This window comes from Tubulanus polymorphus, chromosome 1 (assembly GCF_964204645.1).
Source record: "Tubulanus polymorphus chromosome 1, tnTubPoly1.2, whole genome shotgun sequence".
NCBI classification, from domain to species: Eukaryota; Metazoa; Nemertea; class Palaeonemertea; order Tubulaniformes; family Tubulanidae; genus Tubulanus; species Tubulanus polymorphus.
Window position 1 is genome coordinate 23,212,774 of NC_134025.1, and position 27,870 is coordinate 23,240,643.

General features: G+C 37.9%; 1 protein-coding gene across 2 annotated transcripts; it reads right to left on the minus strand.

The window, feature by feature from the left end:
• Nucleotides 1–465: 465 nt before the first annotated feature.
• LOC141915253 (carnitine O-palmitoyltransferase 1, liver isoform-like) lies at nt 466–20,082 on the minus strand. Of its 2 annotated transcripts, none has more exons than XM_074806725.1 (22): nt 19,984–20,082; nt 17,254–17,405; nt 15,047–15,183; nt 14,315–14,489; nt 13,247–13,348; nt 12,778–12,915; nt 12,615–12,692; nt 12,057–12,164; nt 10,175–10,259; nt 8,109–8,223; nt 7,767–7,923; nt 7,503–7,553; nt 6,104–6,211; nt 5,982–6,007; nt 5,843–5,908; nt 5,671–5,755; nt 5,429–5,593; nt 5,000–5,134; nt 4,410–4,598; nt 3,828–3,905; nt 3,639–3,731; nt 466–3,448 (listed from the first exon to the last, which is right to left on the minus strand). In XM_074806725.1, exons 2-22 carry the CDS (start codon nt 17,395–17,397, stop codon nt 3,365–3,367), a joined length of 2,319 nt encoding a protein of 772 aa, XP_074662826.1. In that variant the 5' UTR covers nt 17,398–17,405; nt 19,984–20,082; the 3' UTR covers nt 466–3,364. The 2 variants fall into 2 exon arrangements, with proteins under 2 accessions (XP_074662826.1, XP_074662825.1); XM_074806724.1 differs by lacking the exon at nt 10,175–10,259 and adding an exon at nt 10,341–10,425.
• Between the last annotated feature and the right edge of the window lie 7,788 nt (nt 20,083–27,870).

Genomic DNA, 27,870 nt, shown 5'->3' on the forward strand with positions numbered 1-27,870 from the left:
GAACTTCTCCCATCGGCTCTGGTGGGTGATGGACTCTATTTGCATATCTATAAAATTGGTGATATGCAGAACTCAGGGCTGCCAACCGTCGAAAAGTGCTATCAGTAACTAATTGAAATTTTTCAGTAACATTTCATTGAGATATGAAAGAAAATGTTCAAATTAATTTAGGAATCAACAGCAAGGCCCTTATTAACATCTTTCATATTTCTCTAAGCGTCTAATATAACAACTCAAATCAGTATTTCTCGTAATAAAATATAATGAAATACTGAAAATCAGGAATAGTTGGCAACACGGAGAACTGCATAACTATTTCAGAAAGTCGTCCGGGGAGTCTACCGCTAGAGATGGGAACAAATCCTGTGTCATACGTACTGCCCATACCTATGACTCCTTCGTGAGAACAGATGCGGATCCCGAAGAATAAAAACTAAAAATCCTTTATCTAACAGTATTTGGCCATTTTTATTCTTGAGCAACTTCTAATTTCATTCATACAATTCTAATATCAACCAATAAATCAATACTTATGATATGATACGTTGAATAATTTTCATAAATTAATTCTTGTAGTCATTAGTTCTTTTCATTACGATAATATATTCATTAGTTAAAATCACTAACCTAAGCAATCACAATGTTCATTTTATTTAAAGATAAAAAGTGAACAAAATTTGAATTCATTCATTACAATTTTCACTGCTATTGGTTTTCAAAACAAATATGAAACAACTCAAAGTCGATCGAGCCTAAAAAATACACGCTCAAATTGACTTTCAAAAACTGAATGATTCTAGGACCTATCGGAAATCGGTAATGTTTGCAGAATTTGAGAAATCATTTTTTTCAGACCTGACTACCTGACTTTTAGTAGTTCTCACTAAAATTGAGGGCAACGTGACATCAAAAACAGTAGTTTAATTGAAAATTTACTATGGAAATTATTCTGATTTTTCAAGTATTTTGATATTTTTGGGAGTAGTTGATATTTTTGGGAGTAGTTGAGGTCGTAAAAGGGGTAAAAACTACTCTGAAATAGTAGTCATAGTCAGGTCTGTCTTTTACATTTGATTGTATGAATGTAGAACTTCCATTTGGTTGGCTACAGTAATCGCACTGTCCGCGGAGGTTAGCTGAAACTAAACCTGCTACACCTTTGAACTGGTGGGAATGTTTTGAAATTTATCGTTCTAGACGGCTAATCAAAAACAAACAGGAATATTTTGGTCTTTGTCGTTCCGCACAACTGTTAAAAATCAGTAGCTATCCACCACCGCTGATATGCAACAGGTTTTCATAAATACAGGTCAGATCATTTGAACAATGCAAAGAGAATTTTTCCCATCAACGATAACATATTCTATAATACTGGGTAGTATTTTACAAAGCAGTCCAACTCAATCCCGGTGATGACAAGAATCTTTAAATACAAATACCGTAAACTTCGCTCAAGTGGGATCTTTTGGGACTATAAAAATGTGTCTGATTTTGTATGTTATTTATTTCATAGTGTAAAAAAAAATATTTCGAAAAACATCCTAGTTGATCGAATCCAACTTGGGTAGAGTCTATGGTATATGCACAGCAATATGATATCGATTCTGTTTGTTCTAAATGGTCAAATCTTCTATTGATTGCTGTCCTATCTGAACATTTCAGAACATTTCAACATTGAATATTTCAATATAGCCCGAGATAAAACTGCTTTGACAAATGCTGCGCCATATTTTTTCAAATGATGAAAATGGAAGTTTTTCAGTAGAGAATGGTCAAGAAGTACGTTCGAAATTTTCATATATCAACCTGAATAACAGTATAAATATAATAAGCTACCATAAAATATAATTTCATCACACATTTCCCTAAAAAAAATGCATAACAAACATTTTGAACTTAGTCAAATGAACTGTCAGATACGTACACTCTCACACACATTACGAGGTGTTAGGGTTTTTTGACATAGTGAAGAAAAAAAATAGTGAAATGAGTTGCGCGATAACAATAATAAGTGTTGCTGCGAAACATGAAAATAAGATTGCATTGATAAGTAGTGAGTAGTCGTCACAAATTAGAGAATCGTTGGGTTAGATTAACACCGATTCAAATTACCAGCTTTAACTAGAATTTCAGACCAGTTAGAAGGTCCTCACTTCATGAAAATAAAGTAAGTTTTCGCAGTTTGATTATCTCAGTTGCACAGTTGTGACTTAACTCAAAAAGGAACTTAATCTTGAGACTGGTCTTAATTTGTTAGTCAGGCTATATAGAACTAAGTTGGTCTAGGACTAGCCTCGAACTTAAACCATGACTATGCAACTGGGCCCAGTCTACTAATCAGTCCGATTATCCATATGTGGGCTCCGATCTGGACTTTTAAAATGGATGCTGGTGCGATTCAGTAGCCTTACTGCAGCACACCAAGAGAATTCGATGTAACTTCTATTAACCCACGATAGTTATATAAGGTTTACTTGCTGGCACATGTTACACCACATCATAGACAGTATAACGACATACTGGAGACCTTTTTAATAATATGACAACAGTGCATTGTTCCTTAGAAATACAGATATAACAATCGTTGACTGAAACGTTGAAAGACAAAAATAAAAGCAAAATTTACTTATGCAAAAAGAATGAAATTCAATCATATTGATAAAGTGAGGGTTCAACAGTATCGAACGCCAAACCAGTGATCGAATTCATTTGTTTGTCACATGTTTGAAAACTTGATAAAACCCGAATTGAAAATGTTTTATTCTGAACGTTTACTGTAAGGGAATGAGCTGCCATGAAAGAAATCAGTGGAATTTAAAACAATCACTCCGAAAATTTAACATTCGGCCACAAAATTAAAACAAGCGTTATCGGTAAAACAATGCAGTCGTAATCTTGTTAAACCGAAGAATGCTACTCGGCCTTTTAATCATTTCCAGTAACCAATTCAATAACTTAAAGAGAACTAAACAAGCATTTCAATAAACAATAAATCAATTAAAACTATCGACGATCGCATTCGATTGAAAATCATACGATGTTAGAATAACGTCGAAAATGTTCATTCTATCGTCGTGCAGTACCGTATTTAAGTTGGTGAATTCTGATCTACTTAGTGCACACAAATCTATTTACTAAACCAGTTAGATGTGTACATAGTCATCTGGTAATACAATCGCTATTACAAACTCTTAAAAACATCACGCACGAAAAAGTGTTCTCTCTAAAAAATTCACCGCAAATGAAACCCATCGCATCGAACCCATCGTATCGGCGAATACTTCTCGATTCGGTACGAAATTGGCACGTTCACACCCTGCGTAACCCGCGTATTCTTCTTCGTTGTCGTTTTAGTCTTGTTTGTTCATTTATTCGTTTTACAATCCTCGACCAGCTCTCTGATATCGGCAAGGGCCTTCGTTATTCGGTCGGCGAAGCATTTCGATGACTGTTGAAATAGAAGATAAATTATCAAAATAGAGAAATCAAGCTCTAAACAGAGTAGAAATATTCAGAAAGTAGCATTAGTCAATTCAGTCATTTCATCTAAAATTGCCACATTCTAAAGAAACAAATTCCCTACATCTCTCCATTGATAAAGACGACAGTAACTGCTTTGAAGAAAGCTGACAACTTACTGTTTGTGGACATGAGTTCTTGCAAGATATGTGAAAAAAGATGCAATCTTCACCAGAGATTATATATGAAACACCGTATCCATCATCAGCGACCTAATTAATAAACAATGTATGCAAAAGTTGAACAAAATTCATTTTGATAATGGATTATCAATTGTCAGTTGGGGAATCATCGAAGCAAATACTTACAGGACCAAAACCACCTCCAGCTGCTGTGTATTCAGGGTTTTTATTCAAATCTAACATTCCCGTTTGTTGGAGTGGTGTCTGAACAAATATTGAAAAATCATTAGTCGAATGTCAGTATATAGCCACATGAAAAACATCATCTAGCACTATATTGACAGACAGGTGAATGCATTGATGAAGAAGAAATGAATTAGTCCATATGTTAACAATACATTATAAGCAAAATTCGTCAATGAAACCAAGCAATCAACTTATTTGAATCTAAGAAACATGATTTAAGTTAGTCATCGCTTTTACTGCCGACACTTTCTAACTCTTAAGAAAATCAAGTACACAAGAGTTTACGATGGGTCAATTATAAATCTGCATAGCCGTATAGACACTATACACATAGTGGTACACGTATCAGCAATAAAGATTTTGTCCTTGCTAAAAGTTTGTCTTGAATTTTTAAGTTCAATAGTAGCTCATGTCTATCATTTCCCTATATAGATACATGTAGTGTGATGTGCAATAAATAGCATATAACTTTGCATGTACTGTTATATTCCTTCACTTGCAATTAGAATAATCTATATATACCTGGCTTGTGGAAAGTCTCCATGGTTCGCTGAGAACTTCTTTAAGGAATGGCGATTCGATACCGAGGTATTTGGAGACGACGTACAAACAAAACAGATGTCGATCGATACCACGACCGGTCATCGCATTTCTGTAACCGTGTTGATGAGCCTCGCACGCCTCTTTCAGTAACGCGAGCCGTTCTTTATTCTGCAAGAAAACACGTGAAGAAAGAAATTCTATCATCCACTAGTGACGTGGTTCGTAAGGGGAATACAAGAACCAGTTGCGCAATCGTGTTTAGGATTCGGATTTAAAAGAATTAATTTCGACAATCTATTTGAAAACTAATCATTCCTGGACAGAATATTCATGGAATAAGCAAGGAAAATCTTAAATTTCAAATCAAACTTAACAAGCATTTTAAGCCTAACACAGGTAAAGATGAGAACATGGAAACAAACATGTTTTATCCCAGAAACCATGTTTATCGTAAACACAAACAACACAGGGAAATGCTCCGAAACATGTTTCTGTATCCGATTTTTCCTGTGTCTGTACGTTTGGCTTTATGAGTTACTAGAGGCAGATGTTTCAAAAGTTAGAATTACCGTTTTTGTTTTATCCTCCATCGCGCGCGCGAATGCCGAGGATTCAGTTGTACATGAGCGCACCGTTTCGGTTCTACCTTCTCGGAATAATCGAGTCATGGAGGCTTCATACGTCAAGCAGAATTTATGGGCATCCTAAAAATATGCATGTTTAACGTAATTACAAATCAACACAACCACCCTCCAGAGCAATCGATATAGCCCATATCTACATAACAAACTACAGCACTCGGCACTTCACTAGTCATCTATCAGGCCAGGTATCCAATGACAAGTGCCTTATCCAGGGAAGGTTTTGAACCCATGATCTGGCATCCCAAAGTCGAATGCTCTAACCCCCTTTTGCCCGCAAAAAATAGTACCGGTAATGAATATACCACGTATACCATGAAACCCTAATCAAGAAAGGCAGATTGAGTTTAAGCTTACCCTGTAATATGCCAACTGTAGTGCTAGTTGAATGTATGCATCGGGACTAACTTTACACAATTTCATGAATCCTTTGCCGTAGGAATCGTGCATTAACAAATACAAATCAACATCGGAGATCAATTTTGTAGCGACAGCCAAGCTGTTTTCAATCACACCGATACACTGAAATATTGATGGGATTATCAGATATTTATTTAGTGGAGACAGGGCTAATCAACGTAGATAATCGAATAGAGTACCTCTTCGGGCAGATCCCACTGTAATCTGATCGGTTTAGGAGGTTGAATCTGAGGATCGCCATTGCAATGGCCGTTTTCACGATACCTGGTTTACAGAATGAGATTAGAATAGTGACACTACAACGAGTTTTAAGTGATCATTATCAGACTTCTGACCTCTATGATGACTTACCCGAATTTTACCAGATCACTTACAACAGCGTATTCCCATGCATGTGCCATGATAGGAGCATCAGCCCTGCGAATACAGCAAATAAATACAATATATGAATGAAAATATTTGATAATCATCACTTATGATTCTTACTCACCAAGAATGTTCTGCATTAAATCCAAACTGAAATAACAGGGACCCAAAAGACATTATGAAATAATTTGGGCGTAAAAATCGGGCATTTCAAGCTGGTTTAGATACTCGATCAAAAATACTTACCCGACCATCTTTGCTTACTACCAAAGTGAATGACTTATCAAACCAACGATCATAAGCTTTACCGTGCAGCATCGCTCTTCCCAGCCGACTCAAATGATCAGGATCATTCTAAAAATATGAAATGATTTTAAAGAGCAACAATTTCAGAGCTACTATTTCCTTATTTCATCATGATTTGATAGCGATTTTCATTAATCTCGATCAAGATTATTTTTTTTTCAATTCCGTCAAAGATTATTGTAGAGATCACAGCAAGCTGATGGGTAAGCTAAGCTAAACAATGAAATACATCAAAATGTTAGCCAATAAGTTACTATGTGTGAAAGCCTTTATTCTAAAAATATCTTCAAAAGATATCTAAAATGAAAACTATAACTGTAAAAATAAATGAAAAACCTACTAACACTGCAAAACCGTGTACAAATAGCAAATATACCGTCAGATTTTAAGTTTCCGATACCGGTATGCTACTTGTAGTGAATAAAAAAAAACATAACAAGAAGGTTCTTTCCTGATACCTTAGTGTGTGGATTCGTATGACGAAAAGTCAGATATTCACCAGTCTATAGTCGTGTGAGAGAGAAACGATAAAAATATATGGAGAAATTTAGCAAGCAGTGGTTTCGATGCGAGAATACGCACGAGTTCGTAGTTCTCTACGATATGGCTGCGAAGCTTCATCTAGCATTGGCAGATAGCGAAGTTAGCGAAAAGAATGTTCGCTAATTCAATACGGGAGGAGGGTTACGACGTGTCGCTTTAACAACACAGGCGTAGTCAAATGTAATAACCATCGAATACATGCATTTCAAAATATTCAAAATTTTAGCCGAAAGATGTGTAGCGTATATTTCTATAAAAAATATCAATATCTAAAACCTTTCCCCGAACAAATTGCGTTTTAAGAGTTGACAACTTGAGCTCGACTAAGTGCGCGTGGAATTGATTATATCATAAACCTCTTTTGGTCGTCTGATTTAAACCCATAAAAATCCCTGGACGATTTCGGTATGATTTAACAGTATAAGGTAAGCTTGCAAGGCTGTGAAGTCTTACCCCGAAAATATCTTACCCCTGCAATCTAAAAACAGAAGTGAAATGTTTATATACATATATACCCTGAATGAATGCAACACTTGAACACTTTTTCTCAACGAATATTATGTCTCAGTTGAGGATCGATATACCAGCACTGATCAACCGATTTGGTTGACATTATGTTCGTGATCTGGAAGAAACTCTTAACTTTCTGAAATATCTCTAGGTAAAATCTGGCACCGTTTAAGAAATTCTGGGGAAAATGCACAGGCAGTTTCTCATGCACGAAAGAGAGGATTACATTGGACGTTGAACTTCCGTTATATACGCAGTGGTCGCGAGTTAACAATGATATACTCACAGTGTTTGAATAATCATATTCCTCTTCATCAAATGTCAAAACAAATGCAGCCTGATAAAGAAGAAAAAATAAACTACAACTTTATACAGTAATCTGAATCAACATATTGGGCCACTAATTTTGCGATGACCAATCAATCTCTTCCATTACAGTTGATATGCCAAACATATTCAAATCCAAAGAATGGAATTATTAATTTGCAGTGTCAAATTCAAAATTACAAGTAATCTTTTATCTTCGCCAGAAAATGCGGAGATCACGTACCTTTTCGATAGTATCGAGAGACGTTTTGTTGACTCCTTTGGAGAAGTATTCACTTCTAGCCGTAGCCCACGGAGTTCGCTCACCAGCCGTTAAAGCTGCTAAATGCTCCTCACCCGCAAATGGTTCACTTTTATCATCTAAAATCTGTTGTAATGTGCTGGAAAAAATATGCTTGATAATATCAATGAACTGTTTTGACACGTTTCACTTAGATCAATAAATCAAATGTTAAGTATTTCTTATATCATAACTTTGAGCCAAAGAATAATTTCTAACAAATTTTGATAGCACAATTGGAGTTTAGTGGAGCTGGTTAGTTCATTTAACAATAAATTAACTTACACTTCGAGTTCGCACGGAAATAGTAGTCGGTTTTGATGACGAATGTAAACCTTGAAATATCGGCCTTTGTGATAGACAGCTATATGGCTAGAATCTTGAACATGCATCAACGTATCTGAAACAGTAACGAAGAAAATCGTTTTTAACACAAACCAGTAGAACGAATAGTTTAACCTACATTAATATAAGCAGAATAAAAATGGCAATAGGGAATAATGGAATATCAATCAAAGCAGCTCAAGCCACGGAATTAATAGATAAAATTTGTTACATATTATTAGTTATATAATCTAAGCCCAACATACATGACGCAGGGAAACAGACACAGGAGACAGAAACATGTTTCTGTGCGTTTCCCTGTGTTGTGTGCAAATGGAAGAAAGGAGAAACATGGTTTTGGGAAAAGTTTCTGAAATCAAACTTTTTTGATTCCAAGTTTCCCTGTTTCCATGCGCTGTGTGCATTGAGCTTTAGAGAGCAATATTTCTCATCATGTAGATAATTCTATTCCATTCTATGGGCATCAATAAGCAGACTGAGGTAGAAGCAATGACTAATTAGGTTTTAACTATCATTGAGAACAATGTTTCTCATTGATAGAGGGCATTGTGTCGCAGGAATCGACATTTTTCAATCGATAGAAATGTTACACAATGTCCCGCATTTTCATGATTTAATCAGCGACATATAAATCAACATGTACATTCAATTTAGACTTGTCTTGACAACATCTAATTGCGCAGCAACTGCAGCATCTAAACGAAATATGCACTAACAATTTTAAACACCAAGCCTTATGAACTAGTATGAAAGGGTCCATGTTCACAAAGCTTACAATGAGAAGGTTATCAATAGCAACTAAATACAATTTTGTTTTGTGAATGTGGCTCCTGAACTCCAAGCACGACCTCTTGGAGTTGGTTCCTCGGTTGTGGGTGAATATCGTATTCCCGAAATAACTAGATTTTGGAGTCAGAGTCAGAATAAACCCACAACTGGAACTATGTGCTAGATAACGAGAGAACATCATAAAAATCATTAAATTTAGGAGAGAGCATTGCTACATAGGAAAAGATTTTTTTAAAAACATTTTACGTGAAAAAAACTGGTGCCACTGAACATTGTTTGTTGTTTGATATGAATCTGAATGTCCTCAACAGGAAAATTTATAATTCTTTACAAGATTTACCTAAAAATCATGAATTCATAGTGAGTGGAGTGCATTGAAACCATGGCCAGTGTTCATGCAGGTTGACCACATTCCATTATGATTGAAAATTTTTCCCCAAATGAACCACAGTTAGGTGAGCAATAATATTTATGTAGAGTAAAATGAAATAAAATTTGATAAGAAAATCATTGATCTGGCAAGTTCGGATTCACAAGACAGCGAATGGACGACATCATTGGCATTGGTCGATTGAATCGATTAAAGTCCATCTTCGATCTTCTTGTGAAACCGAGACTGTCCAGTCCAGTACCGCGATAAGATGTGTAAATTAAAGTCATGATTTAAATTCACGAATAAATGAAAATCACGACGATATTCTTATAGAGGTAAACTGTAGGTAGATATTGATGTAAATAATGTATATATTGTGTAAGAATTTATCAAAACGAATTCTAAAACGCAGACACAGTCCCGGTCAAAAATCCACGCATGAACTACATATTTGAGCTACTGCACTAAATAGCAAATACTCGAGCTACTAATTTACTGAGCTATCGGTAAATATCTTCAATTGATCAATCAAAAAGTATCATCGACAAAAATATACGAACACATAAGCACAAAAATCTAAATAGAATTCATGGCCGTGAATTTGTCACGGGTCAAAATTTTAAAGACGTGTATGGGATGATTGGCAGCTCAGAAGAAATTCAGGGCATGCTGACTGTCCACATAAGACAACTGCGATGGATTCCTGACCGACTCCGTGGAAAATATGAAGGGAACGTTTTGGTCAAATTGGTGTTTGCAGTAATCGGCCAGTCAGCCATCTGCAATTAAGCTCGGGTGACACACGAATAAATGCGCTGCATGATACACCGATATTGCTGTCTACCTGTCTCATCACCGGGTATACGTGTAGTATTGAACTGTCGTTCGTACTGCCACGAACACAATGGCACCGTCTTGTTCACCTGTATCTGTAAAGTATCGCAAAAGGGAAGAGAACGCCGGTCAATATCGTTTAGCATATAGAACATAGTTATAGTAAAACCATATACCTGTTTCTTGCCCGGGAATACGGCACGTATTGAACTGTCTTTCATACTGTGCAGAACAAAGGGGTACAGTTTTCTGCAGAAGAATCTATAAAACAAAATTTCAACGAGTCAGCTTTCACACTGAACAGGACGCAACTCAGTCGGCTTATTGCGCCGTGCGTCCTTCGCTGTACTGCTGTGCCTCCTTGACTGACTGCACCTAATATCGTGGTTCCCACAGTTATATGAATTCAAAATTCCCAAGTTTTCCCCATGTATTTTATGGGTGATTTTTCAATTTTCCCAAATGGAAATGAACACATATTGTCATGCTACAGTCAACATTTTAGCGGTGACTGGTTGATAAAGGTGATTTTCAAGGGAAATTGCTGAAGAAAGTTGCCCTTGGCAAATGTAACATGTGAAATGTAATGAATTTCCCAAATATTTCCCTGATTTGAGGAAAATTTTTTCAAATTCCCAAATATTTCCAAACCAGGAATTAATATTTCAAAATTCCCAAGTTTTTCCCAATTTCCCTGTTCTGTGGGAACCATGTAATATGCACCTAAACCACAATTAGCGTGTTGCTAATATATAACCCTTCAAGTGTCCCGTAAGAAATATTCATTTCTTATATAATTCTTGATGCAGCATGGTTCAGACAGCTTAAATGGGAGGAAATGATATTAACGCCAAATCTAAATGTAAACTGTAAAATGATTTCAATTGAAACAGAAAGTGACTTCTATCCCAAGAAGTGTTTTGCTGAGAGCCTTAGGCATCTATTCCTTTGACTGTTTTAATGCCAGAGAATAATCAAATCAAATTAGGAGTCCACTTGGGGAAATCCTTACAATCTGACAATTTCAATATACAAAACTGCCTGATTTAAGAACCCTTCCAAAACATACCCATCACCATTTTTAATGAAAAATAGTAAACCCCTAGTAAGCTGTAGGTCTTCTAATTCAGGCAAAAAGTGACCTTTTTGCACAAGATGGCCTTCTTGTGTCTGATCGCTCCAATTTTTCTTACGATGATGGACCATAAACAAATGAAATATCAGAACAAGTGTCATCTAAGAGTACATTTAAGTACATCTAAACTATAAATTGCCCTACATATTGTGGGGTTTTATTCATACGAACAGATTTCCAAGTAAATTTCAAACAGATAACTAAACTGCTATATTTCGATTCTACATTTCTACATGAAATTCATTACTATTCATCAATCTTTGAAATATCTATTTCTATTAATGTATGTGATGCAATATATTTTATGAATGCAATGGGATACCGGATCTCACCAGATGACGCGACAAAACACTGGGTTATTTGTAGTGAAAATGAGTTCATTTTCGATGAAATTTGAACTTGATTCTTAGGCTTCCAAATAGGAAAATTATCAATCAAGTCATCGCGTAGATATCAGATCGACTTTCTCACTCGGTGCATGGTAAAGATTTCACTAAAAATCGATTTACTTTTTACAGAAAAGTTTATTTGAATTCTATTGAAATGTAGAAGGAATTGCAGCGCAGTAACCCGGTGCCACTAGTGATCCTGGTGGATAAACGCTGAATCGTCACTTGCAACTGTTGCCTTGCCGGTATCCCATAGTTAACCGAGGTTAAATAAATCATCCTCTAATATAATCCGCTTTTCGTTTATGAAATCATGCATATGATTAACTGCAAACACCTTCGGCTGCTTTATTGGTTAAGAGACTTACCGGCATAAGAGATTCTTGTTCAATTTCCCGTCTGAACGACAGCAAACCGATGACCATATTCGCAGCCCTAGCAGCTTGAACACGAGAGGGAACGAGGAAAACCGTATCCTGTAAATTGTAAGTTCAACGAACTATAAAATACTTGTAGGTAGAAAACTAGGTACGCTTAAGTCGAGTCTGCCACAGAACAGATTTTTGACAATACTGCAGACTCGGACTTACATGAGTGGGATCATAACTATTCTACTGGAGTTGAGAATTAGAGAAATTAAATATTAGAGAATTAGAAGTAAAAAAATAATCCAACTCAGTTTCCAAATTGAATTCCAAATTCCAATTTGGTACCCCAGCAAGAAGTAGTCAAAGTGTGCTGTAAGATATTGGCATGACTAAACTATTTGATAATATTTTCTTTACTGGGTACTAACAACAACAATTCTCAGAGCATTTTTAAGTCACTTCTGCCATGGATATCACAATTAGGTAAATATATTCCCTCAGCCTATAATCTGTAACTACGCATCAGGCATTTCTCCCAGAGAAGTGAAACGAACTTACGATGCCATAGAAATTACTGTTAACCATGATCGGTGAACGTCCACGTAGATAAACATATTCTTCCCACCAATCAGACACCTGAAGAAAATACGATCATATTCACAGTAAGTTCTCACGAATGTGATCCGCTAAATTCGTAGCATTTTATTAAGTGGTCACTCACGTAATTCGGCGACAACCATGATTTCAGTAAAAGGTAGCGTTGCAATTTGTTGCCAACTCCGTTCATGAATTCATCAGCTAGAGCGGACAGTCGTTTGTAGTCTTCATCATTCGTCAACGGTTGAACAGACTTCAAATACTGATGGAAAAAAAGAAAGGTTGTATCAACATTGAAAAAAAATACTACAGGATTATTGAAGTTTAATCCGATATCGATTGCTTAAGATCGTAACTGTGATCGGTTAACCGAGATGGTTAATATATTCCATTTCAAAGATTGCCAACTGCTTTTACTAACCCCTGACTAATTACCAGGCAGTCAGTTGCTCAAAAGTTGCTCCTTATGGATATAAGGTCGAATAGGTATCATTATTACAATGCAGTAATAATAGTCACTATGTCGGTTTATCCATCGGTTAACTTTAATCTAAACCAACCTTCGAACAACTGGCCCCACGGATATTACTTACTCTCCTCATAGTGTCTTTAATAGCTGGAACAGGTAATCGTGGTAATGATCCCTGCCAACTATATAGTAATGGTTTTCTTCCGCCGAGGAATTTCACGATACCCTACAAATGAATACGACAACATCTCAATTCATATTTGTGCGTCGAATCAGTTCCAGCTCTAAGAGTCCCTACAGATCAGTCATTATATGGATATAAGGAGTTTACAGGGAGAACATTTCATACTTCAAGAAAGCGTCTGCATCACTTTCATATCGTAATTACAGTAGATACCTCCTAAATCAGTAGTTTATCTCGGTAAACCGTTAATTTGATGGTTTTATAAGCCAACATTTATCCTTGACATTACTCAACTCAGTTTCTATTTCAGTAACCGCCTAATTAGTTAATAAAAAGAGCCTGCTTCCAACTGTACTGAATTAGGCATAGTCTAACGGACGCCTTCTGAAGTATCAAATTACCTATTCTTCAAAATTAAAGTTTCAGGCATTGTGCTCAAAGGAGTTTCAAGCACCTTCAAAAGCATTTTCCCTTTTTAAAGAGTTTTTAAGGAATTTAAGGAGTGGTAGAGACCGTGAGTTCTTATTCTATGCCCCAAGCTATAAATCATCACTACCTAATGAGAAAACTTGTCTCATTACAGTCAGAATCTACAACAGATTGGTTCTGTACACTTTAATGAAGCGATGTTTGTTAACCCTTTCAGTGCGTCTACACCACAGTGTGGTGTATAAATCGGTGATGGATTTTGCTAGTACACCGCGCTGCGGTGTATTGATATTGATTTAATTAATAATAGTAATTATCTCTCGAAAGATGGCAGCACCTATCAAACATAGTGAAATATTAGTAACTAATGATAGACCGCGCTGCGGTGTAGACGCATTATAGTGCTTTTCCCGTTATTCAACACACTAGGGTGGAATTTTCCCAAATTTTCACATTTTCTCCAGCACTATAGGGTATTAATCAGTCAGCACGGAAAGGGTTAATAATTTTTTGACCTGGTCCACTGGTACAGGGGGTTGTATACACAATATAAAAAACATAAGATTCACGAATACTTACCAACCACATCTTTGTTTTCAATGACAATTTGCCTCTTGGTTCATACATCCACGCGTGATACGACAACAATCGAATCAACCACAGACGAACCAAGATGATTCCGGATATCCACATTACGGTCGCGGACAGCACGCAAGCCACGTAGGAATCAGTAGGAGATGATAGCTCCGTCGTTCTGAAATTAATTCGTCGATTCAATCGCGCGTCGCAATCAACATTAACCAGAGTTGCCACTTATGTGAAGCTAAAAATCCGGAAAATAAGTCGGGGGTCTGGCCCTCCCCCAGAAAAATTTTTGAAATTAGAACGCCAGGAGATGAGTTCTGGCGCAAAACGCGTGATAGGCCTCATTTTCATTACCGCCTATAGATCATTTTTTCAAATAGCGATTGGTTCCGTCAAATACACCTCATATATAAACCAGAGCCAAAAACAAACGAAGCGTCAGTCGATTTCGATCGTCGCGTCATCTTGGTTTAATCGTGTACTGCGGGGTTGTTGCCACTACGTGGCAGCACAATACGGCTTTTTCGAACCCTCTACAGAGCCGTCACGTTTTGATGTTTAGGGTCGAATCCCGAATTGATTTTTTTTTCGCGATGTTTTCTTTTGTGGTTATTTGACTCCCGAAAATCCGGAAATGAAATTGGATTTTTTTAAAATCCGGAATTCCGGAGAAGTGGCAACTCTGATTAACTTACGTACCCGAATATATTCATTCTTAATACTTACAAATTTAACAGACTTTGTATCCAAGCGGTCAGGCCAAACGACACATCCTTCTGCGCGAGTGTCAGAGCCAGAACTAAACTGACCGTGATCAGGAGACTGGTCGGTGACGCCGGATAGACACCATTGTGAACGCGATTCTACAAAATTCGTAAATATATGCAAATATTGTTACCGTATCTACTCAGGCGGCAAAAACAAAGCACATTGCAGCGCTTACAGCGATCGATGATTTGACTCGATGTATATCGCTCTTGAATACTGAACGAATCATAACCTAAGAATACTTAATACTAATCAAGACAGGGCGAGGGTACGACACGGCAAGTCATACCCACCCTCTGATGATTTTAGTACGAAAGCAATTACGGTATTTGTTGCACATGTAATTGTGGTGGTTGATGCTATGTTTTTCATTTAGGGCCTCGCATATGAACCGAAACAAATAAGATACCCAAACAGGGAGCTGTGGCAATCGCGGGGATGCATCATATGACTATATTCACTAAGTATTTGCAGCGATTACAAGCAACTTTTTGTCACCGCGTCCATAAAACATCAAACATGTCAGATATTTGGCGAATGCAAAATACACAATAATCACACGCAATAATCACCGAAAACTACGCTGCGCACTTTGCGTCCGCATTATTCTCAAGGGTAAATATTGACTGATTTCAGCTCAACCTGGATCCGGATCAACATAAACCATGTTTACATGTCGTATAGGGAAATGACATCAAGAAACCGGATAACACTGATACGATAAAATCATAGACAAAGTACATGTGATCTGATTATCCATAAGACAGAAAGGTCAAATTTCTGGTAGAGCAATTATGATTTACTCATTGAAACAGTATTTCATGATTTGAATTGCACGCAAATACTAAGGGCAAATTAAGTTGGTCATAAGACACACAACACCATAACTTACTAAAACACTTTGACCCTCTAATGACTGTTGGAATTTGGACTTCAGCCATTTATTATGTCTACTGAAACCGAACAGTCACAAATAGGCTAATTCACCTTAATTGTCTAAGAAAAAATCATGAACTTCATACACTTAGACTAACCACAACAATGTTTTTGCATATAAGCCTCACCAGGCCATCCCATGATGGTCTGTTTGCTGTAACCCGACCGACCCAACTTCAAAGGTACCGAGGGAAAACTTTTTGGGGGATTCATTGAAATGAATTTAATTTTTGATATTTTTTCCACACAAAAAAGGTGATAAATTTGTTTTTTGCCCTAAATTTTTGCAAAAAAATATTTCTACCTACCTACACCAACTCATCCTGAAAACTTGACTCGGGTGTTACGGCAAACAGATGATTATTTTGGGATGGCCCCAGTATAAAACGGCACATGGTTTCGTCTTATGAGGCATCAAAAAATGTTTAATTCATCAAATATATTGCAGAAATTCATGCATTCAGCTATTTACCTATGCCGCCACCTTAAAATACTATAGTACGCTATAGGTCTACTATGCGCGGTTCTGTCAATTCATAACGTTATTTGCTTAATCCCGATAATATCCACAAATGTATAAAAAAACTGTCCATAGCAGGTGTTTAAAACACGCAAAACATTTCGTATACGAAAAATGTGCAAAATGAAACCATTTCAACAAACGAATAAAACAAACTAGATAATATTTTCTGGGAGCAAATATTACATGAAATATGAGCCGAATCTGGGATGAATTTTATCAAATAAATCGAACAGGCTGAATTTAAGATCATAAGATTGGTAAACAGCTTAGTAAATGCTGATCGAAAATCATAGCAAAAGTAATATCTGCATATAATGCAGTAATTGAATAGGTCACTTCTCTTCTTAGGGAAACCATTCAATCTCCCATTCTGACAAGCAAGTTCTACCAATAATGCATTAAAGAAACTCAAGTCTTTAATCGAACAAGATTTCTGAGTAAGACTTGCAAACCTGGATCCAATTCCACACTTGTGAAATGGATTAAACTTCATTTTCAATGTTTTAACTCTACTAGAGTCAAATTTAACACAGAGCAGTGGAACTCAGTCTACGTAACATGTAAAATATATACGAGTGGATGGAATCTGCCCTAAATTGCAAATCTAGCCATTACACACTAATTACCAACTCATTATTCATTCAAAAGCACCCGAAAATTGCGCAGATAGCTGGAAACAAAAAATCTCCCTAAATCGATGCCTTACCTTGAATCGTAAGAATTTGATTTTGTTCGCGCGGACAAAACTTTCCCAAACGGCGCGGAAAGCTTCGTGATTGACGTTGACGTCGACTCCGCCGTCCGGAGAAACGGTGAACGAGAACGCAACGGCAGAATGCGCTTCTGCCATCTTCTTCGCTACAATAAAAAAAAAAAAAATCGATGTCGGCTGCGATAAATTACGCAACAACTGATACACGACGGAAAACCGCGCCGAGTTTTCACATCGATCTGCTTCGCTCGTACGTTCATAGATAGATTACTATCTAATTCGATATTCTATAGTAGGCCTACTTAAGTCGGACGTGTGCCAAATTTTTTTCAAATCGCCTTGTCGAGCTCGAAGAAACAATGACAAAGAGCGCACGCCTCGTGCTTTGAACGACGAAATTACAATGCACGGTTAGTATGTATCTAGGTAGCACCGCGAGTTCAAGCGGTAGTTGAAGAATCTCGGAATTTCGAATACTCTGGCGATTCATAATCATAAAGGAGACACATTTTTTTAACACGGTACAGAGCCGCGAACATTCGACTTCGAACTTCGCACCGCAGACCAACAGTAACGACAACATAGACCGACTGACCCCCAGTCAAATAAATAGGTCTTTAGACTGTGAATAAAAAATAACACATACTCAAAATATAGATAGGGCCTAACGTAAATAAAGTCCGCTTCATTTGAGATTAAAAACCTACAATTCATCACTACTACTATAATAGTATCATCATCCGATGATAAGAATTCTTTCTTCAGAGTTTCTGCAGAAATATCATTTATGACTTGTAAGTCTAACCTAGGGCTGGGAACTATTTTCGCAATTCTTTTATAGGCCTAAAATAGCCTAATCAGTACTTCAATTTTAGATAAATAATTTTTAGCAGAGATCAGTTTCTAATTCTATAGGCAGGAAAAAATTTTCTTCTGAATCATAATCACTTCTATTTGATGTTTAGTCACTAGGCAACTACAACTGGAGGCTGTGCTTTAAGCAGATCTTTCAGGAACGTGAAAATTTGTCTAACTTGAGCGATAACCTAGCGATTAGGTCACTAACTAAGCCAAGTTCGGAGTTGTCCTTTCGGGGTATCAAGATGTTTCACACTATAGGTAAAAACTGCTTAAGGATTGGAATATAGGGCCTAAAATGATAAAAGGATCATTTAGGACCTATCATTGCTATATAGGCCTAAATAGACAATGGATATTCCGCAGAAACAGCATTATTTTAGTAGCCCAAGTATTATTATGCTGCATTCTATATAAAATAAGATAGGCCACTAAAAAAAAATAATTTCAACATTATTCTTATATTAGACGAAGGGTCAGGGTTATGATCTAGAGGGTTAAGGTAAGGATGAGAAGAGGGTTAGGGTATATTTTAAGGCTAGGATTAGGGTTTAAAATAGGATTCTACATTGAAAAAATTCAAGCAGTTTACAACCCGACAACGAGCCTCAGATCAATAAATCATTGACCTAATGGGAAGTATATACACGAGCAATATGCTGGCCTTGGTTTGACTTGTCAATATCCTGCTCAATCTCTACCTTTCCCCTCGCACAAGTTGCACACATCAACATCATGGGATAAGCCATAGCACTGCCATAGTGAAATTTACTTACGATACGAGGGTTGACAACATAATCTATATACATCTAAAATTTTGAAGTCATGATTTGACATTTCGACAACGATAAGCCACAATAATAATCCAGGGACAGCAAGACCATATTGTAACGTAGCCGTAGGAGGCCGATTTTCGCTTGTAGGGAGTAGTCAATCGGGCTACAACATATGCCAAAAAAGACGTTGCATTCAATCATTGTGAAAATGACTCAGCCTTAACCCTCTTCATTACAATTTTTGGGAGGGGGTACGAAAGTGCAATAGCGCTTTCATTAATCTATAGGCCTACTAAATCAAATGAACACCGAACAGGGAGGAGACCGACTGGGCTGACTTGATTTAGTCGTGTAAGTAGTTAGACCGAGCGAGGATGAAGTCGAACCGTAGAGAGAGAGTGTGCGGTGGACGGGCCGTAGAGGCCGAGGATACTCAGTCAGTACCTAATTAACCTGTCCTATGCATGGTCTAATGTCTATTTATTAATTGATGAGACCTGTTTTTCTGGGATATTTTGCTTACTTTTTGGGGTACATACCTCATTTATGTCTTAACAGAATGCCAAAAATCGCGGACAACAACTGAATATCCGATATATTTCCAGTTCTGTACCAATTAGATGGATTGGCAAAAAGACTCCTTAAGTCCAGTTGAATGAGAGAGAAAATCCTCCATTTTGTCAAATTTCTTGGATTTGAACATTGTTACCATGCCTACGCCACCCTGATTTAGTTGTTGAGACCCCACAAGAAAAATAACTTCATTTCGTAGGCATGGTGACAATGTAAAAATTCAAGAAATTTCACAAAATGGAGGATTTTCTCTCTCATTCAACTGGACTTAAGGAGTCTTTTTGCCAATCCATCTAATTGGTACAGAACTGGAAATATATCGGATATTCAGTTGTTGTCCGCGACTTTTGGCATTCTGTTAAGACATAAATGAGGTATGTACCCCAAAAAGTAAGCAAAATATCCCAGAAAAACAGGTCTCATCAATTAATAAATAGACATTAGCAATGCGATAATGAATTAAAATCCTGAATACTTTTAAGACCAAAATCAATACGATCAAAATAAATACTCATACCTCAAAAACACACTGTATGCAGCTATGTAACGACTGAAGCGCGTCAGACTGTCAAATCAACACACAAACGCTGCACTCCACGCGTGACCAACCGCGACACCCGTTGCCCGTAGCGCTCGAACGAGAAACCCTCGCTTACCGGTGATGACACTTCAATTCAATTCATTAACAATTCCAGGATAGGTGGGCGCGTGGTCCGTCCTCTCGCATCCCGCTGCAAGTACATTTCTATTCTTTACTTTCTAATCCAGCAAAACATCAACTTGAAAACATTAGTGGAAATTAGAGCTGTTCGAAAACAAACTGTTAATACGATTCCATTGATTAGATGCATTTTTCCGTAAGTACAAGTAGACGCCGAGGGCCAGCTCAAAGCTGGTCCGGGTTAAATGCAGGAAATGGTATGAAGAGTAACCGACAGAAATGCAGAACAAAACGTTACAAAACTAAGAATTAATGTCAAATGGAATTTGGTGATCCACTGAGGTGCTCTGAACGGATCATAAATGTGTAAAAATCTATCAATTGTTAGTATTGCAATCACCCATGGCTCCGTAGTTTTGAAAACTGTTCCTATCCCAGATGATCCATATCTATAGAAATATGGAAAAAATGTCACCATTATGAATATGGAATGCAAGTTTACCATACGCAACTAACGCAGCCGTGAACCGGAGAGAGAGACCCAAATAACTCGTAGAAAGCGTTACTGCATCAAAACCAGCCCACATCTGCATGAGCCAAGTGGAAGAATTGAAGCCTTTATTTGACTTCGCTCTGGCAATACGACGGTAAATGAATATTGTGACCACATCCAGTATGACACCTAAAATTCCTGTCGGTAAAATCGCTACGGATGCCGACTATCATTGGTGTGAAGAGCTGGAGCGGACACCGATATGAGCAATTCGCTGTTATCATTGCCATATCGTTCATTTGCAACCGTATGTCTGACATCCAAACACATATCCAATTTACCAACAGTTCGCTGATATTGTGAATCAAAAAATGCAAATTACCGGAACAACCAATAGAGTGGAAAAATCATAATCAAATTTAGAACTATATCAAACGCTGTACCCTGAATACTGAAATCACTTCACCAATGGAATTGATAGATATATTTCTAGATGGTTCATACAAGGCTTTCATGAATGCCCAAACGGAAAATAGTGAAGTTTTAGATGATATCAATTACACTTGTCAGCGACCAAAGAAACCGACAATTTTCTGTTATTTTGGGGTTTTGGGGTCAATTAGACCCCCTAGGAGCCCTTGCACCGGGCGAAAATTATAAACACCGGGCTGTAGCTCTTGCATAGCATTATCTTCGATGGAAATTTCGGGAAAATTGGCCCTATTTTAGAATGAGGTCTCCATAGAGACCGGGAACCAGTCTACGTTGCTGCCGAGTCCGGTTCCGAGTCCGTACAATAACAACTACAAATGAAATAGATGAATTAAGGTGTATATTCACAATTTATTTTAACGTAAAATATCTTTTTATCCAATAACAGTGCAAAAAATACACATTAAAAACCACTAAAAAATTTATAATAAATTTGAATCGAGTGATGAAATAAATTTGAATCGAGTGATACCGAATCCAGTGCTCACTTCACGACGTTAGGGTGGGGCCTCCCAACTATCTTCGCCGTTCCAGTGATTATTCTAATATCCGAAGGTCATACATATAATTATAATCTATATTATACGTAACATTAGAACCCACCGGAAACGTTCAATTCGGGGGGGGGGGGGGGTGAGGTCACCCACGAAAATTCTGACAATTTTAAGCGGTAAGATGCATTTCCGCTCAATTCAGATAATATATACTTCAAACGACTGTGCGGAACAGTCAGTGATGAGGAATTATAGTCAAAAAATTGTCTGCGACAAAAAGAAAATATTGGAACTCGGGAATTCGGTTAAGGGACAGACAATTGGGTCTGATTGACAACCGGTTAAATCCCTCGTGGGTATTCTCATGTTTAGTTTAATGATTACGAATAAAGGAAAATAGTTTATTTTTGAAAATGTTTAAGAAATTATCGAATTGACATGAGGAGGCCGCGAACATCGTTCATTTGGTTCTCCTGTTACAGCACATCATGCGCTGGAGTTCTTTTTTGAATACAGGATTAATGACTGAAAAAACTATGAAATTGACGACGCTATTGAAGGAACCCATATTTTTTACACTTGCATACAACCACGGTCGTGAATAAAGTGCCTTTAACGCTTTCCCCTCTGGTGTGACACCTTGATAAACATGTTTGATAGCATCAGGTCCCTTGAATAACAGATAACTGAACACAATCGAAAGTACGACAGCAGTAGCTCGAGTATTTTTAGATTTAGGAGTACTGGAGTTTCGCCTGATCAAAAAAGCGCTTTTGAAAACTAATATCAAAATACCGATATTGGCCACTGATGTTAACAATACGGGAATCAATACACCGTATATACCAATGCGAAATCGCGATAGAAATTTCTCCATGTCGTTTCTTCTCCAAACGAAAATATAACCAGGTACTCCGTAGGGACAAGTGAAAGGAACCAGCTCAAAGCTGCCCATAGGCTTAAATGCTGGAAACGGCATTAAAAGTAAAACCCACAGAAATGTAGAACAAACTAACATGAAACTGAGAATTAATGACAAGCGGAATTTGGTGATCCACTGAGGCGCTCTGAACGGATCATAAATGTGTAAAAATCTATCAACACTAAGCAACGCGATCACCCACGGCTCCGTAGTCTTGAATGTTGTCGTATTCAAGCCAAGAATAGAAAATAATTTAATTTACTCGAAGGAAATATCCTTTCACAACTCGCGTATTTGATTGTTACCGTCACAACGACAGGTAGATTTGATGTATCAATTTTCCCTGAAAAACGAAAAACCAAATTTTCTGCAAGAGGTGGTGCATGGTATTTAACCCCGTCTTTGGAAAGGCGGACGAAACCAGAATAAAGGGGTGCTCGTGCAATATCTACAGTAGAATGCAGGCGTGGATTTAGGCGGCTTTTTGATCCTGCTCTTGACAAGACCCTCGATTGGGGTTTTGAGGCCATTTTCCCCTGAACTCTTAACTTTGTACTGCCTAAAAGTGGCTGTTCTTACGGGCGGGCCCGTACGGATAATTTATTGCAGTTACAATAATAAATGATAAATAGATCATAATGCAATCATTAAGCTTTTGACATTGGCTTATAGAATCTAAGATCAGGGGTTATTTTCAAAGAAGGGTGGGGCCTCCCAACTACCTTCGCCGTTCCAGTTATTATTCTAATATTTGAAGGTCACACATATAACTACAATCTATATTATACGTAACATTAGAACCTGCCGGAAACGCTCAATTCAGGGGGGGGGGGGGTTGAGATCACCCCCAAGAAAATTCTGACAATTTGAAGCGTTTAAGATGCATTTCCGCCCAATTCAGATAATACTTCAAATGACTGTGCGGAACAGTCAGTGATGAGGAATTATAGTAAAGAAATTGTCTGTGACAAAAAAAAATATTTGAACTCGGGAATTCGGTTAAGGGGCAGACAATTGGGTCTGATTGACAACCGGTTACATTCCACGTGGGTATTCTAATTTTTAGTTTAAAGATTACGAATAAAGGGAAAATAGTTTATTCCTGAAAATGATTGAGAAATTATCGAATTGACATGAGGAGGCCGCGAACATCGTTCATTTGGTTCTCCTGTTACAGCACATCATGCGCTGGAGTTCTTTTTTGAATACAGGATTAATGACTGAAAAAACTATGAAATTGACGACGCTATTGAAGGAACCCATATTTTTTACACTTGCATACAACCACGGTCGTGAATAAAGTGCCTTTAACGCTTTCCCCTCTGGTGTGAACCTTGATAAACATGTGTGATAGCATCAGGTCCTTTGAGTAACAGATAACTGAACACAATCGAAAGTACGACAGCAGTAGCTCGAGTGTTTTTAGATTTAGGAGTACTGGAGTTTCGCCTGATCAAAAAAGCGCTTTTGAAAACTAATATCAGAATACCGATATTGGCCACTGATATTAACAATACGGGAATCAATACACCGTATATACCAATGCGGAATCGCGATAGGAATTTCTCCATGTCGTTTCTTCTCCGAACGAATCTTAGACCAGGTACTCCATACGGACAAGTGGATGCAACCGGTTCAAAGCTGTCCATAGGTTTAAATGCTGGAAACGGAATAAAAAGCAAAACCCTCAGAAAAGTAGAACAAAGAAACATGAAACTGAGAATTAATGACAAGCGGAATTTGGTGATCCATTGTGGTGCTCTGAACGGATCATAAATGTGCAAAAATCTATCAACAGTAAGCAACGCGATCACCCACGGCTCCGTAGTCTTGAATGTTGTCCCGACTCCACCCGAGCCGTATCTATAGAAAAATGGAAAGATATTGCCTTTGTGAATGTGGAATGCGAGTTTGCCATACGCAACTAAGGCAGCCGTGAACCGGAGTGAGGTACTTAAATAACTCGCAGAAAGCGTCACTGCATCAAAACCAGCCCACACCTGCACGAGCCAAGTGGATGATTGGAAGCCTTTATTCGACGGGCCTCTGACGATCCGACGGTACACAAATATTGTGGTCACATCCAGTACGACACCCAGAATTCCTGCGGGTAAAATTGCAATGGACGTTGTTATAACTGGTCTGAAGGGTTGCAGCGGACACTGGGAGGCATTCCATATTAGCAATGCCATGTCGTCTATAAGAAGTCTATTTACGGACTGATTTTCGAACGGTATATAGTTTCATACCATGATCAAATATGAGACAAATGATATCGTTAGGGGATCAACCAATAGAGTAAAAGCTGAAATCACCGTTGCTTCGTTGCAAATAGAATTTTATTTCTTTCTTAAATCGCTCGTATTCAAGCCAAGAAAAGAAAATAATTTAATTTACTCGAAGGAAATATCCTTTCACAACTCGCGTATTTGATTGTTACCGTCAGAACGACAGGTAGATTTGATGTATCAATTTTCCCTGAAAAACGAAAAACCAAATTTTCTGCAAGAGGTGGTGCATGGTATTTAACCCCGTCTTTGGAAAGGCGGACGAAACCAGAATAAAGGGGTGCTCGTGCAATATCTACAGTAGAATGCAGGCGTGGATTTAGGCGGCTTTTTGATCCTGCTCTTGACAAAGCCCTCGATTGGGGTTTTGAGGCCATTTTCCCCTGAACTCTTAACTTTGTACTGCCTAATAGTGGCTGTTCTTACGGGCGGGCCCGTACGGATAATTTATTGCAGTTACAATAATAAATGATAAATAGATCATAATGCAATCATTAAGCTTTTGACATTGGCTTATAGAATCTAAGATCAGGGGTTATTTTCAAAGAAGGGTGGGGCCTCCCAACTACCTTCGCCGTTCCAGTTATTATTCTAATATTTGAAGGTCACACATATAACTACAATCTATATTATACGTAACATTAGAACCTGCCGGAAATGCTCAATTCAGGGGGGGGGTGAGGTCACCCCCAAGAAAATTCTGACAATTTGAAGCGTTTAAGATGCATTTCCGCCCAATTCAGATAATACTTCAAATGACTGTGCGGAACAGTCAGTGATGAGGAATTATAGTAAAGAAATTGTCTGTGACAAAAAAAAATATTTGAACTCGGGAATTCGGTTAAGGGGCAGACAATTGGGTCTGATTGACAACCGGTTACATTCCACGTGGGTATTCTAATTTTTAGTTTAAAGATTACGAATAAAGGGAAAATAGTTTATTCCTGAAAATGATTGAGAAATTATCGAATTGACATGAGGAGGCCGCGAACATCGTTCATTTGGTTCTCCTGTTACAGCACATCATGCGCTGGAGTTCTTTTTTGAATACAGGATTAATGACTGAAAAAACTATGAAATTGACGACGCTATTGAAGGAACCCATATTTTTTACACTTGCATACAACCACGGTCGTGAATAAAGTGCCTTTAACGCTTTCCCCTCTGGTGTGACACCTTGATAAACATGTGTGATAGCATCAGGTCCTTTGAGTAACAGATAACTGAACACAATCGAAAGTACGACAGCAGTAGCTCGAGTGTTTTTAGATTTAGGAGTACTGGAGTTTCGCCTGATCAAAAAAGCGCTTTTGAAAACTAATATCAGAATACCGATATTGGCCACTGATATTAACAATACGGGAATCAATACACCGTATATACCAATGCGGAATCGCGATAGGAATTTCTCCATGTCGTTTCTTCTCCGAACGAATCTTAGACCAGGTACTCCATACGGACAAGTGGATGCAACCGGTTCAAAGCTGTCCGTAGGTTTAAATGCTGGAAACGGTATAAAAAGCAAAACCCTCAGAAAAAGTAGAACAAAGAAACATGAAACTGAGAATTAATGACAAGCGGAATTTGGTGATCCATTGTGGTGCTCTGAACGGATCATAAATGTGCAAAAACCTATCAACAGTAAGCAACGCGATCACCCACGGCTCCGTAGTCTTGAATGTTGTCCCGACTCCACCCGAGCCGTATCTATAGAAAAATGGAAAGATATTGCCTTTGTGAATGTGGAATGCGAGTTTGCCATACGCAACTAAGGCAGCCGTGAACCGGAGTGAGGTACTTAAATAACTCGCAGAAAGCGTCACTGCATCAAAACCAGCCCACACCTGCACGAGCCAAGTGGATGATTGGAAGCCTTTATTCGACTGGCCTCTGACGATCCGACGGTAAACAAATATTGTGGTCACATCCAGTACGACACCCAGAATTCCTGTGGGTAAAATTGCAATGGACGTTGTTATAACTGGTCTGAAGGGCTGCAGCGGACACTGGGAGGCATTCCATATTAGCAATGCCATGTCGTCTATAAAAGTCTATTTACGGACTGATTTTCGAACGGTATATAGTTTCATACCACGATCAAATATGAGATAAATGATATCGTTAGGGGATCAACCAATAGAGTAAAAGCTGAAATCACCGTTGCTTCGTTGCAAATAGAATTTGATTTCTTTCTTAAATCGCTCGTATTCAAGCCAAGAAAAGAAAATAATTTAATTTACCCGAAGGAAATATCCTTTCACAACTCGCATATTTTATTGTTACCGTCAGAACGACAGGTAGATTGGATGTATCAATTTTCCCTGAAAAACGAAAAACCAAATTTTCTGCAAGAGGTGGTATTTAACCTCGTCTTTGGAAAGGCGTACGAAACCAGAATAAAGGGATGCTCGTGCAATATTTATAGTAGATATTTATAGTAGAATGCAGGCGTGGATTTAGGCGGCTTTTTGATCCTGCTCTTGACAAGACCCTCGACTGGGATTTTGAGGCCATTTTCCCCTGAACTCTAAACTTTGTACTGCCTTATAGTGGCTATTCTTACGGATTGACCGTGGATAGCTCTGGGAGTATCCCTACGGACTGCGGTGCAATCTCCCTACCCACATAGATTCCCGCCAGCCAGAAGTAACTTAGTTTCACTCCTACCTCCCTGGTTTCACTCATTTTTGTGCTTCCCAAATTATTGTATGCTAACTGTCCATCTGTTGATTTGTTTTTTTTCGAAACCTTATTTTCAGAAATCATGTCAAATAGCAGGCATTTTTCTTTGATTAATCACTGCGCTTGTTTTTTATTCATTTGATCTTTTTTGATGGTGCAACTAGACTTTTATGATCCTATTCATTTAATAATGTTTTGTAATAAAAACCTGCATTTGGACACTAAAGTGATGTTTTTTGTAAGGGCAGCAAGGTCCATCAAAATATAATTGTTACACTGGAGGATGATCTCCGTACGGACGCTCTATTACAAAGGTCCCCAGAATAGAATTATCCGTCCGGACGTTCTATTAGCAAGGACCGCCTGACCGCC